The sequence below is a fragment of the Dreissena polymorpha genome, chromosome 1, assembly GCF_020536995.1.
Source record: "Dreissena polymorpha isolate Duluth1 chromosome 1, UMN_Dpol_1.0, whole genome shotgun sequence".
Lineage (NCBI taxonomy): Eukaryota > Metazoa > Mollusca > Bivalvia > Myida > Dreissenidae > Dreissena > Dreissena polymorpha.
Window position 1 is genome coordinate 133,020,200 of NC_068355.1, and position 18,938 is coordinate 133,039,137.

At 37.4% G+C, this 18,938-nt stretch overlaps 1 protein-coding gene across 1 annotated transcript in view; it reads left to right on the top strand.

The window, feature by feature from the left end:
* LOC127850592 (dynein axonemal heavy chain 10-like) overlaps window positions 1–18,938 on the top strand; it is a 120,651-nt gene that overhangs the window by 71,561 nt on the left and 30,152 nt on the right. Inside the window, 16 exon segments of the mRNA XM_052383725.1 lie at window positions 550–746; window positions 748–828; window positions 1,416–1,568; window positions 2,621–2,875; window positions 2,877–2,947; window positions 3,173–3,380; window positions 3,962–4,126; window positions 5,956–6,141; window positions 7,729–7,864; window positions 8,678–8,766; window positions 11,195–11,345; window positions 13,302–13,390; window positions 15,921–16,118; window positions 16,381–16,614; window positions 16,959–17,056; window positions 18,005–18,186. Of these exon segments, the coding sequence (XP_052239685.1) occupies window positions 550–746; window positions 748–828; window positions 1,416–1,568; window positions 2,621–2,875; window positions 2,877–2,947; window positions 3,173–3,380; window positions 3,962–4,126; window positions 5,956–6,141; window positions 7,729–7,864; window positions 8,678–8,766; window positions 11,195–11,345; window positions 13,302–13,390; window positions 15,921–16,118; window positions 16,381–16,614; window positions 16,959–17,056; window positions 18,005–18,186 (2,493 nt within the window).

An 18,938-nucleotide genomic window follows, 5' to 3' on the forward strand; every position in this document is an offset into this window, starting at 1 on the left:
AAAGATCTGTTGTAAGGTGTACTTGGAAAACTACAAAATATTAGAAAGTTTTGGCAAGCATGGATGTTCATAAAGATTTCCCTTATTGCCATGCAAAAGGTGACATTGATATGCGCACAAGAAATGTATTCTCTTGAATATTATATTTTATTAAATAAATATCACGTAACGACTTACACTACACCTAAAGCAGTATATGTAGATATTGAATTGTAATATAAGTTGCTCTCCCGTGGAGGATTTTGGAGTTCCAGCATTGCTATCTTTGAGCCTTGCTCTGAGAAAAGGTGGCTAAATTCATGTTCATAAAGGCCGGCCCAGATCAGCCTGTGCAGTCTGCAAGGCTTATCAGGGACAACACTTTACGCTTTTATGGTATTTTTTGTTAAAATGAAGTCCCTTTTTAAGGAAAAATTCAGTTTAGTTGGAAAGGGTTGTACCTGATTAGCCTGTGCAGACTGCACAGGCTAATCTGGGACAACATTTTACACAATTTCATTAAGCCCAGTTTTTCCAGATCAAGGCTCCTATGTTTATTTCAAACTTCAGGTGAGCTGCCAACCACACAGCCAACCCTCTATGACTACTTCTTTGATCTGGAACAGAAGAAATGGGTACCGTGGATAAACCTAGTGCCCAAGTACAAGCATGACCCAGGTCGGAAATACAACGAGATTCTGGTCCCAACCCTGGACACTGTGAGAACCACATGGCTTCTGAACCTCATGGTGCGAATCAAGAGGCCAGGTCGTGTTGATTGGTGACACTGGCACATCAAAGACGGCCACCATTGCTAACTTCCTGAGGACTCTGGACCAGGACTCACATGTAGGTTTGAGATAATCCTTTACGATCTGAAGCAAAGTGTAAATGGCTATGTGCAACCAGCATAAAACCAGAATAGCCTGCGAGTAATTCACAGTCTGCTCAGGTGTTATGCTGTTTGCTGCTCATCAGTGTCTTAGAATTGGAAATGAAGCCTTAAAAACTTGAGTCTAAATATAGTTAGAAAGGTCTTTGATTTAATTTGATTTTCTAAGGGACTACGAATTTGTCAAAATGCAGTTTCTAAGTGGTTGAGTGATAAGGAACTGATTAGGAGTCACATGTTGTTGAAATATGGGACTTACCCTTATGTGACCCATTAAAAAGAATGGAACATGTTAATCATGTATTCAGCTCAATTCAAGTCAGTAGATTTATTGACGTTTTCTTGTGTGTTTAAAAGCTGAGACTAAGTATTTATCATGAATAATTATTGTATCAAAGTTTAAGTTAATTTCAAACTGTAACATTTAGTATTTGAAATTAAGAAACTTATGATTTCAATAGAAATATCAATAGTAAGTTTATGTGAATATACTTTTCGAACTCTTTGCTATTTCTTCATGAAATTCCCACTCCATTTATTTCAGTTGCTTCTGAACATGAATTTCTCGAGTCGTACCACATCTATAGACGTTCAGCGTAACTTGGAGGCCAATGTAGAGAAGAGGACCAAGGACACGTACGGCCCGCCCCCGGGCAAGCGCCTACTCATCTTCATTGACGACATGAACATGCCTCAGGTGAGCAGACGTTTGACTTAGTTGGGAAACAATTTACCTGGGCTGTCACATTATATTTATTGATTTAAATAATTGATAAAATTGTCTTTATTGTTTCTTATATTTAAACCTCAATCTGGAAAAATCTGGATTTGCGTGTGCTTATAGTGTCCGCGATTAGCCTGTGCAGTCCGCAAAGGCTAATCAGGGACGACACTTTACGCACATGCATGATGCCTTGTTTTCCCAGAGCGCAGCTCAAGTAAATGTATTTGAAACATGATGAATTTTTGAATAATAATGTTTACATTTTCTATCATTATTGCCTAGCTGAATCTTTCACAAATCAATATCTTTAAAATATTTTTTTTTAAATGAGACCACATTTGGTAGGTGGTCAGCATGCAAATCCAAAACATGTGACGATCTGCTTTCATTGAGGATTTAAGATAAAAAATACATAAGCTAAGATTATCAGTACATTAGTTGAATGTATAATTAAGGGTTCATAAGCATATTCATCATTGGTATCAGGGCCCGTATTCACCAAAAAAACTCGTAGACTAATGTCTTAGAATAAAGAATATTCTTTAAATTGATATATTCAAATATTGCTTGAATTTTTAGTCAAACTTCGGCGTTAAACACCTTTATCTATCTCAGTCTTCATGTACAACATTTTGTTAATGACATAACCACCAGTGGAGGCTTGTAAATGTTCAAACACTGAATGCATTTTTCTTGGTTCCAAGTCTTTCCTTTATTCTTAAGCCTAAAAATGGGTTGGTGAATACAGGCAGAAAATAAAATGAACCTTGGTTTTGCAAAATTGGGCCTTAATGCATATTCTAAAGTGTCATCACAGATTAGCCTGTTCAGTTTGAACAGGCTAATCAGGTACAACACTTTCCGCTTTTATTGTATTTTTGTTCGAAGGCAGTCTCTTCTTAACGAAAATCCAGTTAAGGCGTCCCAGTTTGAACTGCACAGGCTAATATGGGACAACATGAAACCCCATTTTCCCAGTGCAAGCCTCATATCAAACTGTTTTTCACAATTTTTTTGTTTCACAGGTGGACACGTACGGAACACAGCAGCCGATAGCTCTGTTGAAACTGCTTCTGGAGCGTGGTGGCTGTTACGATCGTGGCAAGGACCTGAACTGGAAGAACATGCGAGACATTGGCTACATAGCCGCCATGGGAAAAGCAGGTGGTGGGCGAAATGAGACGGACCCGAGATTTGTCTCCCTTTTTAGCGTTTTCAACATGACTTTCCCGTCAGAGGAGTCGCTGTTCCTGATCTACAACTCGATCTTGTCGGGCCACTGCCCAGGCCATGTCTGGGGACATTCAAGGCATTGTGTCCACTATCACCAGGATGACTATGGCTCTCTACAGGTGAAATTCTGGGAAAACTGGGCTTAATGTGTGTGCAAAATGTGTTGTCCCAGATTAGCCTGTGCAGTCTGCACAGGGTAATTTGGGACAACACTTTATGCCTATACTGGATTTTTGTTTTAAAGAGACTTCCAAAAAACTAAAAATTCCATTGAAGCGAAGCTAATTTGATTTTATTACTGAATAACTTTAGAATTGAATGTTAAGCTGATAATGTTATTTCAGTAAAATCATCAAGGATCTGCCACCAACCCCGTCCAAGTTCCACTACATCTTCAATCTGCGAGACCTGTCACGTATCTACCACGGTCTTTCCCTCACAACGTCTGACAGGTTCTCCAAGGTGGAACAATTCCTGCGCGTCTGGAGGAACGAGTGCATGAGAGTCATTGGGGACAGGCTCATCAATGACCAGGACAAGAACTATCTCAGTGTAAGTTGTGTATAAACCTGTGTGAAAGATGAAAATGTCATTTTTAGTTTAACTCTTTTTTTATGCGCTGCGCTGTGGGAAAACCAGACTTAGTGCATGTACGTTAATCGTCCCAGATTAGCCTGTGCAGTTTTATAGGCAAATCTGGGAGACACTTTATGCACATTTTTCCTATAACACTTCTCATATATAAGCCTCTATAAATGATGAAGATATCATTTTTAGTTTTGTAAAGAAACAAATTGTATATTTCATTCTGGATTGAATTGTGTATAAACAGAGAATACCGTCAAATTATTTATTTTTGTTGGCATGAAATTTTGAGGTATTTGAAAAATGACAGGTAAATTCTTCGATTTCTAATTTAAGAAAAAAGAAGAGAAATTAGCTTCTTCCATTTTCCGATGTGTTTGAACCCACAAAATCAAGAAAATGTATGTCCTGCGACTAATAATGATTTTACTGTATTAGATTAGGTTGAGCCTGATAAACTGCATCTTTGTCCAACATTCACCTAATATACTTCTTATTCAATGTGGTTCAAAGCAGTAACATGCAGACTCGTCCCTTCTCACTTTCAGGAGCAACTCAAGACGCTGCTGGACGACAACTTCAAGATGCACACTGAGTTCGCGATGCGCGACCCGTGCCTGTTTGGAGACTTCCGCACGGCCCTTGAGGAGAGTGAGCCGCGCCTGTACGAGGATATCCAGGACTACGACGCCGCAAAGGCCCTCTTCCAGGAGGTAAGGGTTAAAGGGGGCTTAATGCATGTGTGTTTAGTGTCTTCTTAGATTAGCCTGTAAAGTCTGCAGAGGCTAATCAAGGACAACTCTTTCCGCTTTTATAAAATTGTCCTTTATATGAAGTCTCTTCTAAACAAAAATCCAGTCTTGGCAGAAATTGTTGTCCCTGATTAGCCTGTGCATACTTCACAAGCTAATCTGGGATGACACTTTAGGCTTATGCATTATGCCAAGTTATCCCAGAACAAGGGTCAATATGGGTAGTTTTCAATAGTGGGCTTTTCTCTCCCTAATTTGAGGGTTTGGCATGAAAGTATTGTTCTATCAGCTAAAAACAATGTGTGCCTCAATATGGGAAAACTAGGTTTTATGCATGTGCAGGAAAGTGTAGTCCCAGATTAGCCTATGCAGTCCGCACAGGCTAGTCAGGGATCACACTTGGTGACTAAACTGTATTTTTGCTAAGAATAGATTTCCTATATTAAAAAAATCAATATAAGTGGAAAGTGTCTTCCACAGACTGATCTGGGACGACACTAAACGCACAAGAATTGTTCCCAGTTTTCCCAGAACAAGACTCTATATGACTCGTGTTCTGAGAAAACTGGGCATAATGCATGTGTGTAAAGTGTCTTCCCAGATTAGCCTGTGCAATCTGCACAGGCTTATCATGGAGGACACTTTCAGCTTTTATGACATTTTTCGTTTTAATGAAGTCTCTTCTTAGCAAAAATCCAGTTTAGGCGGAAAGTGTCATCCCTGATTAGCCTGTGCGGACTGTACAAGCTAATCTGGGACAACACTTTACGCACATGCATTATGCCCAGTATTCCCTGAACAAGACTCAATATGGGTTGTTTTCAATAATGGGCGTTTGTCTACCTGGTAAGTTTAGGGTTTGGCTTGAAACTCTTGTTCTATTTTCTAACAAAAAAAGATTATTAATGGATAGGTCAATGTCAGACTCCACCAATGGCATATTAAGTTTGTTTGCTCTGTATACCAGTATTTATTGTCCCCTACCGGTTTCACCAGAGGGGACTTATGGTTTGCGCTCTGTGTGTCTGTCCGTCTGTCTGTGAGTCTGTCTGTCACACTTTTCTGGATCCTGTGATAACTTTAAAAGTTCTTAATATTTTTCCATGAAACTTGAAACATGGATAGATGGCAATATGGGTATTATGCACGTCATTTTATTTTGTTCCTATGTCAAAAATTCTGGTTGCTATGGCAACAAATAGACTAGAAATACTGCTGAAAATGGTGGTTTTCTGGATCCTGAGATAACTTTAAAAGTTCTTAATATTTTTTCATGAAACTTGCAACATGGATAGATGGCAATATGGACATTATGCACGTCATTTCATTTTGTTCCTACGTCAAAAATTGTGGTTGCTATGGCAACAAAAAAAATAATTCTGAAAATGGTGGAATTTCTGACAAATTTGGAGCCGGTAGGGGACCATATTGCTTGACGATAGCCTTGTTGTGTTTGTGACTGTGATTCTCATTTATTTTCTAATTGGCCAGTATGTTTGCAGATATCTTAGATTGTTTAAAACTTCTTAGAAATGTATTTCTTTTATTACTACAATGTGTAGATTAATTCTTTAAAATCTTTAAAGCTCTATTAGCCTTTCTCTGGAAAAACAGGGCTTATGTACATAAAGTTTCATCCGGGATTAGCCTGTGCAGTCTATACAGGCAATATTTATTGAATTTTTGGTTAAAATGAAGTCTTCTAAAGGAAAATCAAGTCTAAAGGGAAGGTTTTGTAAGCCCCATTTTCTCAGAACCCTGCTAACATTTGTGTATATATTCCTCCCCAGATTGCGGAGGAGTACAATGACAGCCACACGCCCATGAACCTCGTACTGTTTGACGATGCGCTGGAACATCTGACCCGCATTCACCGGGTCATCCGTATGGACCAGGGCCATGCCCTGTTGGTCGGAGTTGGGGGCAGTGGCAAGCAGAGTCTGTGTAAGCTGGCAGCATTCACAGCAGGATGCGAGGTGCGTGGCAAATGCTTAATTTTTATGTTAAAAGTTTAAACCCTTGCCACTCAGATACACATTTGACCCATTTGAAGTCCTTAGAAAATCATATTAAATTAAAGACCTTTCTGAATAGATGCAAATTTTTAAGGTTTCATTTCAACCCTAAGATACTGATGAGCAGCAAACAGCATAAAACCTGAAAAGCCTGCGATCTACTAGCAGGCTGGTCTGGTTTTATGCTGGTTGCAAGTAGCCATTGTCAATTTCCTTGTGAACAGAAAAAGGTTAATTATTTTGTGATATCTGTGATGTTTAATTTCTCTGTAACACTGAAGTTTGTGATTAAATCATACACAAAACTCATATATTTGGTTCTGAAATTGTATTCCAAGTTTTTCATTTGAATTAATTTAATTAACTGAAATAGTTGTAATTTATATGTAAGTTAAACTTAATGAGTTAGATTAGTAGATTAATATTCAAGAAGGATTTTCCAAATATTAAATGCATGCATATCATGAAATAATTTGTAAGCCACACTGAAATATAGTGCATTACAGTTAATGGAATACAGTTGATCTAAAACTTACATATGAGAAATTTGGGCTTGTGGAATCCATATAATATACAATATTAATTGTATTTCAACACGATTATTACAACTTCTTTCATTTTTGCATATGTGCTGCAATCTGAATTGGATAAGCCACCTTGTTTTTCATTTCCCAATGAACCCAATGTGTATGCAAATAAATACATTTTAGCCTTGCTTTGTTAAAAGGGGGTTTAATGCATGTGCCTAAAGTGCTGTCCCAGATAAGCCTGTGCAGTCTGCACAGGCTTATCTGGGACAACACTTTCGGCTTTTATTAAAAAAATTTGTTTAAAAAAGTCTCTTCTTAGCAAAAAATATTGTTTCTAAGGTGGTAAGTGTTGTACCTGATTAGCCTGTGCAGACTGCACAGGCTAATCTTGGACGACACTTAATGCACATACATTAAACACTGTTTTCACAGAGCGAGGCTCATTAATATCCATGATAATAGTTCTTTTTCTAAACAAGTGGCAAATAGGAGTCATTGTTTTGCACAAAACCAAATTACATGGTTTTTCATTGGTCAATATTGAAATGATGTCAAATCTTGGGACTGACATCAGGGATATATTAGTATTGACATTTATGTTATATTGGCATAATTTTCCCCACCGTTTCTTCACCAATAAAATGAGCTGCACTCTCAGAAAACAGGGCTTAATGCATGTGCATAAAGTGTTGTCCCACATTAGCCTGTGAAGTCTGCACAGACTTATCAGGGACATTTTCCGCCTAGACTGGGTTTTCATTTGAAAGAGACTTCCTGAAAACAAAAAATCCATTAAAGCAGAAAGTGTCGTCCCTTAATAGCTTGTGCGGACACATAGCCTGTGCAGACTGCAAAAGCTAATCTGGGACGACTCTATGCACATGCATTAATCCTGGTTTTCCCAGTGTCTTGCTTATATATAATAATTAACGTTAATGTAAATTTTGCATAATTTTCCCACAGTTGATACACCAATGAAACAAAACAAAACAGTATTCAATTCATAAACTTGTGCCAGGTGTTTGAGATACAACTGAGTCGAGGGTACGGTGAGCAGATGTTCCGAGAAGATCTGAAGATTCTGTACAACAAGCTTGGAACAGAGAATAAGAAGATGGTCTTCCTGTTCACTGATCAGCATGTCGCTGAAGAAGGTACGCTGTGAGCGGGAAAACAGTCAAGCCTCCCTCTGTGAAAACTGGGCTTAATGCATGTGTGTATAGTGTTGTCCCAGATTGGCCTATGGGGACTGCTTTTATGGATATTTTTGTTTAAAGGAAGTCTTTTCTAAACAAAAATCCTGTCTAGGCAGAAAGTGTCGTCCCCGATTAGCCTGTGCAGACTGCACAGGCTAAATTGATTGTGAGGACACTTTACAAACATGCATTTAGCCCAGTTTCCCATAGCAAAGCTCATTTTGAAAAAGTGGACAAGAATGTCGCTCCATTAAGCCACCTTAATTGACTGGACTGAGCAAACATTTAGTGGACACGGTCCACATTTAACCAGTTAATTGTTGATATGTTAATAATTGAGATACATACAGGCTAAAATTGTTATTCTACTTATTATGAAAAGACGTATTTGTGGAAATTTAACAGTAGTCATTAATGCACAAGAGTAAAAGATTCTTCCAATATGTATCTTATCTTTAATACATGTATCAGATTGTGTTTGCTCTATGAATGTATATGCTAATGGCTAGTTTATGATATGAGACTCTGTATGCTAATGGATAGTTAATAATATCAGACTTTGTATGCTAATGAATAGTTAATAATATCAGATTTTGTATGGTATGGAATTCGATATGCTAATGGATAGTTAATAATATCAGACTTTTTGTGCTTATGCATAGTTAATGATAACAGACTGTGTATGCTATGGGACTGGGTATGCTAATGGATAGTTTATGATATATCTGACTATATATGCTACGCTGTGGATACTATTTGACCATGTTGCAGGTTTTCTGGAGAACATCAACAACATGCTGACGTCTGGAATGGTGCCTGCTCTATATGCAGACGATGAAAAGGAGGCAATAATTGGATCAGTATGTATATTTCCATGACAGGGGCACCTGGCAAAATTCCCATAAACCAATCTTGCAGACCAATCAGGTCCAATCATTATGACTCAGTCTTAAAACAGATTTTAGATTTTCCTGTAAAAAAAATTGCATTGATTTCATTATTTATGACTGTATTTCAGGAAAATTATAACTGAATTTATCAAGATTTTGTTCACTTGACCATTGGAGCTATGAGCTGTACTAGCCTTGACCGAATTTTAAACAGTTTACGTGTTTGTCCATGCCTTAATGTTGAACCCGGTTGAATACTCAAGTTAAAGAAGTTTGATTGTATACCAAACGGAAAAAACACACTTTGTTGTGTAAAAATTGTGTACATTTTCATTTTTTTTTTGGTTTAGTATTCATATTAGGGATATATATATATATATATATATATATATATATATATATATATATATAAATATATATATATATATATATATATATATATATATATATATATATATATATATATATATATATATATATATATAGTGGAGCTATCCTACTTGCCCTGGCGTCGGCGTTCTCGTTGGACAATGTTTAAGTTTGTGTACCACCTCAAATATTTTCAATGTCCGTTGTCATAGTCATATTGCTTTTATATTTTGCATACTTCTTTACCAACATGAACCCAATCTAAAAACAAGAGCAGACAACTGTATTAAGCATTTTGTAAGAATTATGGCCCTTTTTTCACTTAAAATATGCATATTATTGATAAATCTATGTTAAAGTTGGTGTACCAAATTGTCTAATTTGTGAATGCTAGTTTTCATTAAATACCAGTGGACTTATGTCCATACATACATGATGAACTCTGGCTATGATCTCTAAACCACAGGCCTTGGTTGTCAGTGATGTCAGACTTGGTCATTTTTAACTGTCTACAGACCTCCCCCCCCCCCCCCAGTTGGATTGGACAAAATCCAAGGGAAGTAATGAAGCTTTAAAGGGAGATCATGTCTATACCTGCCAAATGATAAATAGAAATTTTATTTCAAAGTGGCTCAGTAGGGGGCATTGTGTTTCTGACAAACACATCTCTTGTTGGGTCACTAGGTCAAAGGTCAAGGTCACTGTGGCCTCTAAAAAAAAATTAATTCTGACAAGCTTTCGCAGCCGAGCGTGGCACCCGTTATGCGGTGCTCTTGTTTACTTTCTTTTTTCACTTGGTAGTTCTTGGAACTTAACATGTAGACTATTGTGCACCTTTTGAATTATTTTTTTTCATTCAGTTATTTTCTGTTTACAAAAGCTGATGTTAGACAGACAGGTACATTGTATGTTTTATTGTAGGTTATTATGTGGTACTCAGTGTTTGATTCAAATAATGGTGACTGCCTAGAAAACACTATCTTCCATGATTATATGAGCCTTGTTCTGAAAAAACTGGGCATAATGCATGTACGTAAAGTGTTGTCCCAGATTAGCCTGTGCAGTCTGCACAGGCTAATCAGGGACGATACTTTCCTTGTTTGATGACATTTTTCATTTAAATGAAGTCTCTTCTTAGCAAAAATCCGATTAAGGCGGAAATGTTGTCCCTGATTAGCCTGTGCAGACTGCACAGGCTAATCTGGGACGACACTTTACGCACATGCATTATGCCCAGTTTTCTCAGAACGCGACTTATATGATACGTATTGAACACTCAAATAGTTCTAAATTAAGTCATCAGATATGATTTTTTTTTCATTCAGTGTTCTCAATTTAATAACAGTTATCTACAATCAAAACAGATCTAAAAAAGTAAATGTTTGACTAAATAGGTAATTTGTTTGGCTTCTGGCATATAAGGTTTTCCTGTATAATTTATATAATATAGTGTATCCCCGTATGATGTTGTCTATACGTAACTATATTGTCACTGTGACCCCACATTATAAATATCACAAATTTAGTTTGAAGAGGAGCCAAGTCATATATGTAAGTTGTAATGATAAATTGTTTATACTTTTATTTCCATGTGATTCATATCATTAGAAACTATCATAAAAGGATAATGAGATCTAAGACAGCAATAAATCCTGTATTTTGGACAAAGATCAGCAGCAGCAAATGCCTAATTAGTGGTTGCATCTAAGCCTCTATCTAACCTTGTTCTGATTTGGAAACTATGCCTGCATATTTTGCTATCTTAGCCTCTGTCTGACCATGATCTAAACGAGCAAACATGTTTGCTTTAGTTTTCCCCATCTAAAACAAATTCTGATCTAAATCATACAAAATGCCTGAATATTTTGCTGCACCCAATTCTGTCTCGGTCCATGTTCGAAATCAACTGAAACGCCTGCATGTTTTGCTGTATAGAATCCTCTTCATCATATAAATCAGCAATTATGCCTGCACATGCATTTGCCCCATGTGTAAGCATCTGCGTGACCTTGCTTTGCTCTGATCATAGGTTCGTAATGAGGCGCTTGCGGCTGGTGCAGGCCACGCACGTGAGAGTATCTGGCAGTACTTTGTGACCAAGTGCTCCAACAACCTGCACATCGTCCTTGCCATGTCACCGGTGGGCGAGGCATTGAGAACCAGGTGCAGGAACTTCCCTGGTATGTGCAGCGTACTGTTACTGCTTTGAACCAAATGCGGACTTGACCAACAACGAGTTTTAGCCTCATTCTGGGAAAACTATGCATAAAGCATGTGTCTAAAGTGTCATCCCAGATTAGCCTGTGCAGTCTGACTAAACAAAGTATTCCATAAAATTGGAAAGTGTCATCCCAGATTAGCCTGTGCAGTCTGACTACACAACAGTGTTTTTTTATGGCAATTTTGGGGCCAAAAAAGAGTATATATTTTCCCCCCATTTAAAAAAAAAAATCCCCTCCAGAAGTTAAAAAAAAAAAATTTTTTTTTTTATTTTTTTTAGAAAGAACTGTCTCATAATCATAATAAATATATTTCAAAACAACTAACAAAGTATATAACAATAATTTATATTATTTTGAATTATTGTAAAGAGTTGTATTAAATAGTTTTTCCCAAATCAGTGGAGTTTTCACATTAATTGCAGGTTTCTCCCAAAATAGCCAAGAAAAGGCCTGATATTTTTACAAATTTTCTCATCTAAATCCTGGGACTCGATAACTTTCAAATCTACGAGTCCAGGAATTGAAAGAATGAGTATATAAAATATTAAACAATATTATTTTTTGAGAAATTTCAATGCATTTTTGGAACTCACATAATTCAAAACTTTACATCCCCAGAAGTTTTTGTGAGTCCAGGACACAGGACTCGCAGGTAAAAAAATCACTGTGATGTATCTATATTGTGTCAATATTTGTTGATAAAATCATTCCAATTTGGTCCATTTTATTGATAAAAAATGCTAAAATTTGCCATTTTATCGATTTAAAAGATCCCAATTAGACTCAAAATGGCTATGAAAACTGAGACTGTGCATGAAGGCTGTACTGTCTGAAACTAATGTTGAAAATATCATTGATATATATTTTTTAGTTTTAAGAAAAAGGGCAAAGACATTCAGATGTGAATATTATATTCATACAAACATGTGTATTAATATAATAAATATCATTACATATAAACAAGTGAATTTTTAATTTTCCCCTTTTCCTAAAAAACGACGCATTTTTTCCCCTTTGGACGGGCCCCGCCACCATTCCCCTATAAGTGAAAAAAAACACTGACACAAAGGATTCCATAACATTGGAAAGTGTCGTCCCTGATAAGACCGCTCAGGCTAATCTGGTATGACACTTTACGCACATGAATTAAACCCAGTTTTCCACAACAAGGCTAAAATGCACGTTTGGCCAACATGGAATTGAAAGGGAAAATTTCAAAGTTTAGGCTGTGTTAACCCTTTCCTGCTCAGATGCCCATTTTAGCCTGTTTGTAGTCCCGTAGAAAATCAAATTAAATTATAGACTTTTATTAATAGATTCAAATGTTGAAGGCTTCATTTCCATCCCTAAGATACTGATGAGCAGCAAACAGCATGAAACTTGAACAGCCTGCAAGTAACTCTCAGTCTGTTCTGTTTTTGTGCTGGTTGCACATGGCCATTTTAATGTTGCTTCGGAAAGGGATAAGTACATGGTATACCAGTTAACCCTGGAAAGTGAGTATATAGGTTAAATGACTGCTGTGTTATGAGTGAACTGTATCTTGTTCATTACTGCAAAAAAGCCACTGAACAAACAAAAATGGATTTTATTTGAAACATAAACAAAAGTGAAGATGGTGGAAATAGTTTGTTTGGAGGTGTTTTTAGTTTCTTCATTTTTCCTTATTTTTCTTAATGACAAATGTGATGAAGTATTTTTATTGTGATTTTTATATTAACGTGTAATAAAAAAAGCTCTATGTATGCAAACTGACAATATTTCAACATTATTTACTCCTGTTATTTTTCAATCATGTTATTTGCATTGTCATTTATGCATTCGCTTACAAAATCTATAGTTTTGCATGTACATGTTTTCCTTTACATTGAAACTTAAACATTTTTTATGAAGATCTTTCACACATATTTGCAGGTATGGTGAACTGTGCCAACATTGACTGGTTCTTCCCGTGGCCAGAGCAGGCTCTGTATGCTGTGGCTAGCGTCTTCATCTCCCCTGATGTAAGTATGAGCCTTGCTTTAGGAAAACAGGGCATTAATGCATGTGCATGAAGTATTGTCCCAGATTAGCCTGTGTTTTCTGCACAGTCTTATCAGGGACAACACTTACCACCTAAACTGGTTTGGCTAAGAGGACACTTTAAATGAAAAATTGCATAAAAAGTGGAAATTGTCCCTGATGAGCCAGTGCAGGAGCAACGCGTTACGTACAGGCATTAAGCCCTGTTTTCCTAGAATTAGTCTTGTATACATAACACCAATCCAGGCCCGAATGTTCCCATTTTGATGTCATGTTTTTTTTTTAAGTTTTCTTTTTATATGCCCATTTAGAAAATAGGTCATATACTGAGAACACCTGTTTCCGTCAGTTACTGGCTTAGGTTAAGTGCACCTAATACTGGTAAACCTGCATACCGAAGATAAGTGTAATTTTAAGGTTAATTGACATGATATTGAAAAAATGTTGAAATGTGCAAAAAATCTAAATGAGCATGTTTTTGGAAAACTGGGTATAATGCAGTACATAAAGTGTCGTCCCAGATAAGCTTGTACAATCAGCAGAGGCTAATCAGGGACGACACTTTACGCCGGAAGTGGATTTTCTCTCAGAAGAGACTTCCTTAAAATAAATAATACCTAAAACGCTTTAACAGGGTTCTCACAGATCTTGAAAATCAAATTTTATCTTAAAAAGTGCTGAAAAAACGATCTTGAGTGCTTAAAAGTGCTTATTTTCAATCATAGCCTTGAAAAGTGCTTAGAAAGTGCTTGAATTTGGCTGGAAAAGTGCTTGAAAATGAAATAACAATTAAAAATGTTAAAAACAGATTCATTATTTCCAAGATTTCAGATAATTTCACGTCATATCGATCCGATGATATTGATAGCTCCTCCTATCTGACCCATGGCAATTTTTGCGTGCTTTTTATCAGAACAAATAAATTCATTTATTTCATGTAGAAGTTGTAACCTAAAATAGCTGTACACGATGCGTGCAAACCGTGTCAGATGATTTACACATGTTGCAATACAACTGTCCTGATTGGGCGCTTATTTCATCAAATCTTTAAATAGAATCATATGAGGAAATTCATTTGATACTTTCGAAAATTGCAAATGTTTGTGTTTATGACTCGTATATATTACCCACCAATAATTTGATTTTAAAAATGGAAATCGGGCATATATGGGATTATTGAGTAATGGATAAAGATGGGAGAAGTTGCATGTATGCAATTGAGACAGTTGAAACGTATTTATCGGGGAATCTGGAGACTCGGGATAATATGATTACTACAATCAGTTGTGAGTTCTCCTTGGCTTCAAACTGTTAATCGATTAATTTAACACTCAATTAAAACTCCTCCAGGTGCGGTATCCTACAGCTAGGTGCGAACACTGTTTACTTTTATACGCGGCGTTTTAAAAGACAAAAAACACTGTCATGGGCATGGGTGTGAAATACATTATTCATTATCACTTTTAAATGAAAGGGATCAATACAATACGTTTATGTTGAATTATGTTATTTTAAGCGAACAAGATGAACACGGCGGTATATATTATGGGTCTGCGGTGTTTGCGGTGTTCGCCTTATGTCAAATGGCCCCGCGACATTTGATCTGAACACTCATCGCGGGGTTCATATTGGTAAGCGAACACAGTGAGATGAACACCGCAGCGGCGAGTGGCGTTTGTTTAAGTACACGGTGCCTGTACTAAGGGTAAAAATACATATTTTCATGTCTTTTTCATGAGTCTGAAGTCATAGTTTTTTTCAAGATTTATGACAGTTCTGATCTGATTATACTAGCAGGTACTGGATCGGTACGGGTTTTATAATGTAAGGGAGGTAACTACTACTCATCTGCCGCCAATTGGTCTACTTTTTTTGTACACATTATGTTATTACAGTGCTGAAATATGCCAGTGAATAAGTGCAGTTTTCAGAAAGGCTTGCTTTTGAAGTACCCGTGGGTTATTGACAACGCCAATTCTAAGTATGCAGAACAGATAAAGAGATGTCTAGTATGGGGGAATCTGCGTTGTAAAGCCACCAGAAGAGTGAACATTTAGAATACATATTCAATACAAATAACGGGTTTTGTTTTGGTATGTGTAATGCCTTTGGTCAATAACGGTACTATATCATAATGACATATATTTCCTTTGATTAAAACAGTTGTTACGGTATCAGGGTAGTGCAGACTGTTGTAAGTCACAAAGAATGTTTAGCAAGCAGGGACCAATTTAGCGAAAAATATTGTCAGTATTGGACACTAAAATAATATACATGTTTCAGTATGTCGGACTAAAAAAGTGCTTGAATTTGGAATTTTTCCCTTGAAAAGTGCTTAAAAAGTGCTTGAATTTCATTCAAGAAAATCTGTATGAACCCTGTTTAAGTGACGTCCCTGATTAGCCTGTGCAGACTTCACAGGCTAATCTGGTTCGACATTTTACGCACATGCTTTAAGCCCAGTTTTCCCAGAACGCAGCTCAAATCAACAAACAAACAAATGTGTTACAGAACCCGTTGATCAGTGACGTGCACAGAGACAACGTGGTGGAGCATATTGTGCTGGTGCACACAAGTGTTGGCCAGTACAGCAAACTGTTCCTGCAGCGACTGAGACGCAGCAACTTTGTGACGCCCAAGAACTACCTGGACTTCATCAACACCTATCTAAAGCTCCTCTCTGACAAGGACAGCTCCATTCATGCTCAGGTATCAGCCTGCCTTTCTTGGCGGGGGGAGGGACCTCTGATTAGAGTTACCATTGTGAGAACTGCACAGGCTTATTTTGGGCACACTTTACCTCTCTTAAATTAAGCCTAGTTTGCTGAGAAAGATGCTCCAATCTAATAAGAGATTTTTATGTTTAAACTGGTATTGTTTGTTAATAACAATTTCTGTTAAATGCATTATAATTTATAGAAACAGGCCAAATACCTGTGTCCATGGCAATGCAGCCTGTCCTGATTTTCAGTGCAACCGTCTGTCAGGAGGTCTGATGAAGATTGCTGAGGCAAGCGAACAGCTAGCGATCCTGAACGAGAAACTTGCCGTGCAGAAGGTGGCGGTGACAGAGAAGACTGCAGCCTGCGAGGCGCTCCTCAAGGAGATCGCGTCAGGAACCAAACGGGCGGTGGAGAAGAAGAAACTGGCCGAGGCCAAGGGCAAGGAGATTGAAGAGCAGAGCAAAGTGATCGAAGTTGAGAAGGTAAGAGCAGAGCAAAGTGATTGAAGTTAAAAAGGTTAGGTCAAAGTAAAGTGATTGAAGTTGAGAAAGTAAGAGCACAGCAAAGTGATCAAGAGGAGAGAAGGAAAGAATGTATTGTATGCCATTTTGTCAGGGTACGGTAGCTTGATAACATAAATAGAGTTATGTATACTTATAAGAGCAGATCAAAGTGATCGAAGTGGTGATGGTATTGTAGGCCATTTATATATTTTTGTGTCAGTATAGGGTAGCTGTGCAAACTACATAGGCTAATCTCGGATGACACTTTATGCACATGCATAAAACCCTGTTTTTACATCATGACCCTTATTATTATTGAATAGAAAGAGGCAGAGAGTGCACTGGAGGAGGCTCTACCCGCGCTGGAGGCTGCCAGACTTGCACTCGACGACCTTGACAAGTCTGACGTCACTGAAATCAGGTCAGTGGTCTTGGAGGGGGTTTATAATGAAATCTTACCTTTCAATTCAGGAACAGATGTAGGATTAAATACTGTCTTAATTTAAAATGAAATCAAAAAATGAAAAAATCAATGTTTGTGTCGTAAGTGTATCAAACGTTTTTATATTAGAAAATGATCACACGATATGTTTATATTAATACAAGATGTTAATATTTTTTTATGTCCCTGAAGGTGGGCATATGGTGATTGCATTTCTGTCTGTCTGTCCGTTTGTCTGTCTGTCCATCACACTTTTGCGCTTAGGTTTCGAAAAATACTCATAACTTCTATGTCGCTCAGATGTAAACTTTACATTTGGTATGCATGTGTATATGGACAAGGGTTTTCCATACGCAAACAAATTTTGACCCCTTTGACCCTGACCTTAAACTTAGGGTCCGTGTTTAGGTTTCAAAATCTGCGTTTAGGTTTTATAAAAGCGTTTTTTGGGGGCATATGTCTTCCTATGGAGACAGCTCTTGTTTTTTTAATTAATTATTTACTTGGCATGTGAGCCAAAATACTGTTTCTTTTAGACTCAACTGCTTCATATGCAGAGATTTCTACTATAAGTTTCTTATAAAAGGTATTGCAGTTAGTTTGAAATACTTTTTGTTTATATTGCTCTCAAAACATATAAATCAATAAGAGTTTAGTTCTGGGAAAATGGGGCTAAATTTATGTGTGTAAAGTGTTGTCCTTGATTGGCTTGTTCAGTATGCACAGGCTAATCAGGGACCACACTTTCCGTTGTTATGGTATTGTTTGCTAAAAGAAAATCTCTTCTTGAAGAAAATACTGACTAGGTGGTAAGTTTTGTCCCTGATTAACCTGTGCAGACTGCACAAGATAAATCTGGACAACAATAAGCGCAAGCTTTGAGTCAATTTTCCAGAACACTGCTTATACTGTCTCCTATACTTCCAGATCTTTCTCCAAGCCCCCGAAGGCAGTACAGACTGTGTGTGAGTGCGTCGTGATTCTGCGAGGCATCAAGGAGGTGTCATGGAAGTCAGCCAAGGCAATGATGGCGGAGGCAAACTTCCTTGCGGCATTGAAAAAGATGGATGTTGACTCCATTTCACAAAAGCAGACCCAGGCCACCAAGGGTAATTGTCCTACTTCTCTTAAACTTTATTGTATAGAGCCTTGTTTTGGGAAAACTGGGCTAATGCATGTCTGTGGATTGTTGTCCCAGATTAGTCTGTGCTCTCAGCACAGGTTAATCAGGTACGGCACTTTCCACTTCAACTTTTTTTCCTAGAAGGGACATCCTGTAAACATAAAAATCTATAAAAGAGAAAGTAACGTCCCTGATAAGCCTATGCCGACTGCACAGGCAAATCAGGGAAAACACCGCCTTTACTGTTTTGCTAAGAACAGTTTTCCTTGAAACAAAAAATACATCAAATTAAGCGGAAAGTGATATCCCTAATTACCGTTTGCAAACAGCACGGGCTAATCTGGGACGACATATTGTGCACATGCATTAAACCCCATTTTTACAGAGCAAGGCCCTTTGTATGTTTGTTTACCAATGGGCATCTATTCTGAAGGAGATTGATGTGTTAAAAAACCAAACAATTCAATTCAATCAAAACTTTGAGAACCATTAGGACTTTACCAGTAGTCTTGAGATAAGCATTTAAATGCATTTTACCCTTTGAAAATCAAATTAAATTATGACTTCTTATTAAATCCAAGTTTTAAGGCTTCATTTCTGACCCTATGATACTGATGAGCAGCAAACAGCATTAAACTTGAACAGACTGCCAGGTCTTGTTTTATGCTGGTTGCATGTAGCCATCTCATTGCTCCTGAGCCGGAAAGGGTTAATAAATTAAATTGTATGTTTGTTTAC